The 2,936-nt window shown below is 45.7% G+C and overlaps 1 protein-coding gene across 1 annotated transcript; it reads right to left on the bottom strand.

Moving 5' to 3' along the window:
* Positions 1-1,208: 1,208 nt before the first annotated feature.
* LOC120920494 (olfactory receptor 1009-like) lies at positions 1,209-2,249 on the bottom strand. The gene has a single exon (XM_040332612.1). The coding sequence runs from the start codon at positions 2,200-2,202 to the stop codon at positions 1,219-1,221; it is 984 nt and encodes a 327-aa protein (XP_040188546.1). The 5' UTR covers positions 2,203-2,249; the 3' UTR covers positions 1,209-1,218.
* Between the last annotated feature and the right edge of the window lie 687 nt (positions 2,250-2,936).

Raw genomic sequence — 2,936 nt, forward strand, 5'->3', positions numbered from 1 at the left:
GAAAAGCGCTCCTACCAACCTCCTACCTTACCATTCTCCTTGGCCCATGTATGCTCACCTTCCTTACTCCCTTGCCACTCTTCCCTCTGTCACAGCCATTTGGTCGTAGGCATTAGTGAGGTATTCCTCTTACCTTCTATGCCCTACAGATACCTGTACTCTTTACTTATATGCAGTGTATACTACATTCTTCTTATATACTTTTTAAAACACCTTTAGATCCCTTTCACACTGGGATGTTTTTCAGGCGCCTTTGGGCTAAAAATAGCACCTGTAGAGCGCCTGAAAAACAGCTCTCCTGCAGTGTCAGTATGAAAGCCTGAGGGCCTTCACACTGAGGCGATGCGCTGGCAGCATCTTTGGAGCGGTGAAGGAGCAGTGTGTACACCGCTCCTCCACTGCTCTTGCCCTTTGAAATTAATGGGCACCGCAGTTGTGCCGCCGGCAAAGCACCACTGCAGCAGCGCTTTGCGGGTGGTTTTAAAATTAGCGGCGCTTTACCGCCGACGCCACCTATGCCCCAGTGTGAAATCGGCCTAACTTACAGATAAAGAAAAAGATAAAATGCATTGGCCCAGATTCAACAAGCAATTGCGTCTGCGTAACCATAGTTACGCAGAGCAATTGCTTACTTGCGCCGGCGTCTCGAATGCTCCTGATTCAGGAACCTCGATACGCCGACTGCAGCCTAAGATATGACTAGCATAAGGCTCTTATGCCAGTCATATCGTAGGCTGCATTCTTACGATGGCCGCGAGGGGGCGTTCCCGTAGTGGTCAGCGTATAGTATGCAAATTGCATACTAACGCCGATTCACAACCCTACGCAAGCCCTGCGTACGCAGTTTACGTCGTTTCCGTTTGTCGGGTTCCGCGTAAGGCTGCTCCTGCTATTAGCAGGGGCAGCCAATGCTACGTATACCCGTCGTTTCCACGTCGCGAATTAAAAATTTAACGTCGTTTGCGTAAGTGAATCGCGAATGGCGCTAGACGCCATTTACGTTCACTTTGAAGCAAATGACGTCCTTGCGACGTCATTTGCCGCAATGCACGTCGGGAAAGTTTCCCGACGGAGCATGCGCCCACGCAAATTACGGAGCTACTGCTCCGTGAATCAAGCGTAGCGGAGGAAATTTACGGAGGCGCAGTGTTAAAAAGGTACACTGCGCCTCCGTAAGAAATGGGCAAGTCGTACCTGAATCTGGGCCACTGTCTCTAATTAGCCTTTTCCATTGGAGATGTTTATTTCTTGTTTGCTTTGTTTTGTGATTGTGTCTTTGACATCCTTGTTCCTCATACTGTAGATGATGGGGTTCAACATCGGTGTCACGGCTGTATAGAGAATGGACACAGTTTTGTCTATTTCTGCAGAATAAATAGAGGGGGGTCTCATATACATAAACATGAGGGTCCCATAGTAGAGACTCACCACAGTCAGGTGAGAAGCACATGTGGAAAAAGCTTTGTGTCTTCCATGGGAGGAACGGATCTTCATGATGGTGGAGATGATGTGGATGTATGAAATTAGAGTCAAGCAGCAAGAACACATGATTATAATACCTGCTCCAATATACATCAGCATCTCATTGAACCAAGGATCTCGGCAAGACAGTTTAAAGAAAGGAGGCATCTCACAGAAGAAGTGGTTGACATGGTGGGACTTGCAGTAGGGGAGTTGGAAGATGAGGACAACGTGGATGGCTGAGATTAGGAAGCAAAAACTCCACGATCCAGCTGCTAAACTGAAACACAATGCCTTGTTCATGATGGTGTTGTAGTGCAATGGTCTACAGATGGCAGCAAACCTGTCATACGCCATAACGGCTAGTATAACGCACTCTGTTGCTCCTAAAGATAAACTGAAGTACATCTGTAATGCACATTCCACCAAGGAGATACTTTTATCTATGGCCAGCGTGTTTGTGAGAAGTTTGGGAACAACGGAAGTCGAGAAAAAGATGTCAATAATTGAGAGATTACTTAGGAAGAAGTACATGGGGGTCTGTAGCTTTGGGTTGATCCTCACCACAATGATCAGTAGAAGATTTCCTGACAATGTGATTATGTACATCAGAAGGAACACAAGGAAATAGATGACTTGTAGGTATGGGACATCGGATCCAAGTCCGAGGAGGATGAAAGTTTCTTGAGATGTTCGGTTGTTTTCTTCCATAACATTCAGATCATGTCTGGCAGGAGACATTTGTAACGAGACAATAAAATATATTTGTAAATCAATTTGTAGAAAAACCCCACTTTCTTGAAAACACATTTATAAAGTGTATGTATAGCCAAAGCATTTTTTAGTTTTGGATAAAGTAGGGAATGGTTTGACCCCCACCAGTTAACCATTCACTTATTGGTTGGCCATTGAGTGTGATTCAGTTACCTTCACAATAACCGCTCAATGCAGCGATAATGTAAAAAGCATTACAGGAAGTGGCTGCAACCTTGACCCAGATCCCTAGATCTTACATATAGGCCCAGATTCTCAAAGGAAATACGATGGCGTATCTCCAGATACGCCGTCGTATCTCTGAGTCTGAGCCGTCGTATCTATGCGCCTGATTCTTAGAATCAGTTACGCATAGATTTCTATTAGATCTGACCAGCGTAAGTCTGTTACGCCGTCGGATCTTAACTGGATATTAACGCTGGCCGCTAGGGGCGTGTACGCTGATTTACGCCTAGAAATATGTAAATCAGCTAGATACGCGAATTCACGAACGTACACATGCCCGGCCGATGCAGTACAGATACGCCGTTTACGTTAGGCTTTTCCCGGCGTAAAGTTACCCCTGCTATATGAGGCGTACATGCGGCATACCAATATTATGTATGGACGTCGTTCCCGCGTCGAATTTTAAATTTTTTACGTTGTTTGCGTAAGTTGTCCGTGAATGGGGCTGGACGTAATTTTCGTTCACGTCAAAACCA

Source organism: Rana temporaria, chromosome 13 (genome assembly GCF_905171775.1).
Source record: "Rana temporaria chromosome 13, aRanTem1.1, whole genome shotgun sequence".
Classification (NCBI taxonomy): Eukaryota; Metazoa; Chordata; class Amphibia; order Anura; family Ranidae; genus Rana; species Rana temporaria.

Coding starts and splice junctions, on each gene's coding strand:
- LOC120920494 (XM_040332612.1), bottom strand. CDS start 2,202: ATGTCTCCTGCCAGACATGATCTGAATGTTATGGAAGAAAACAACCGA.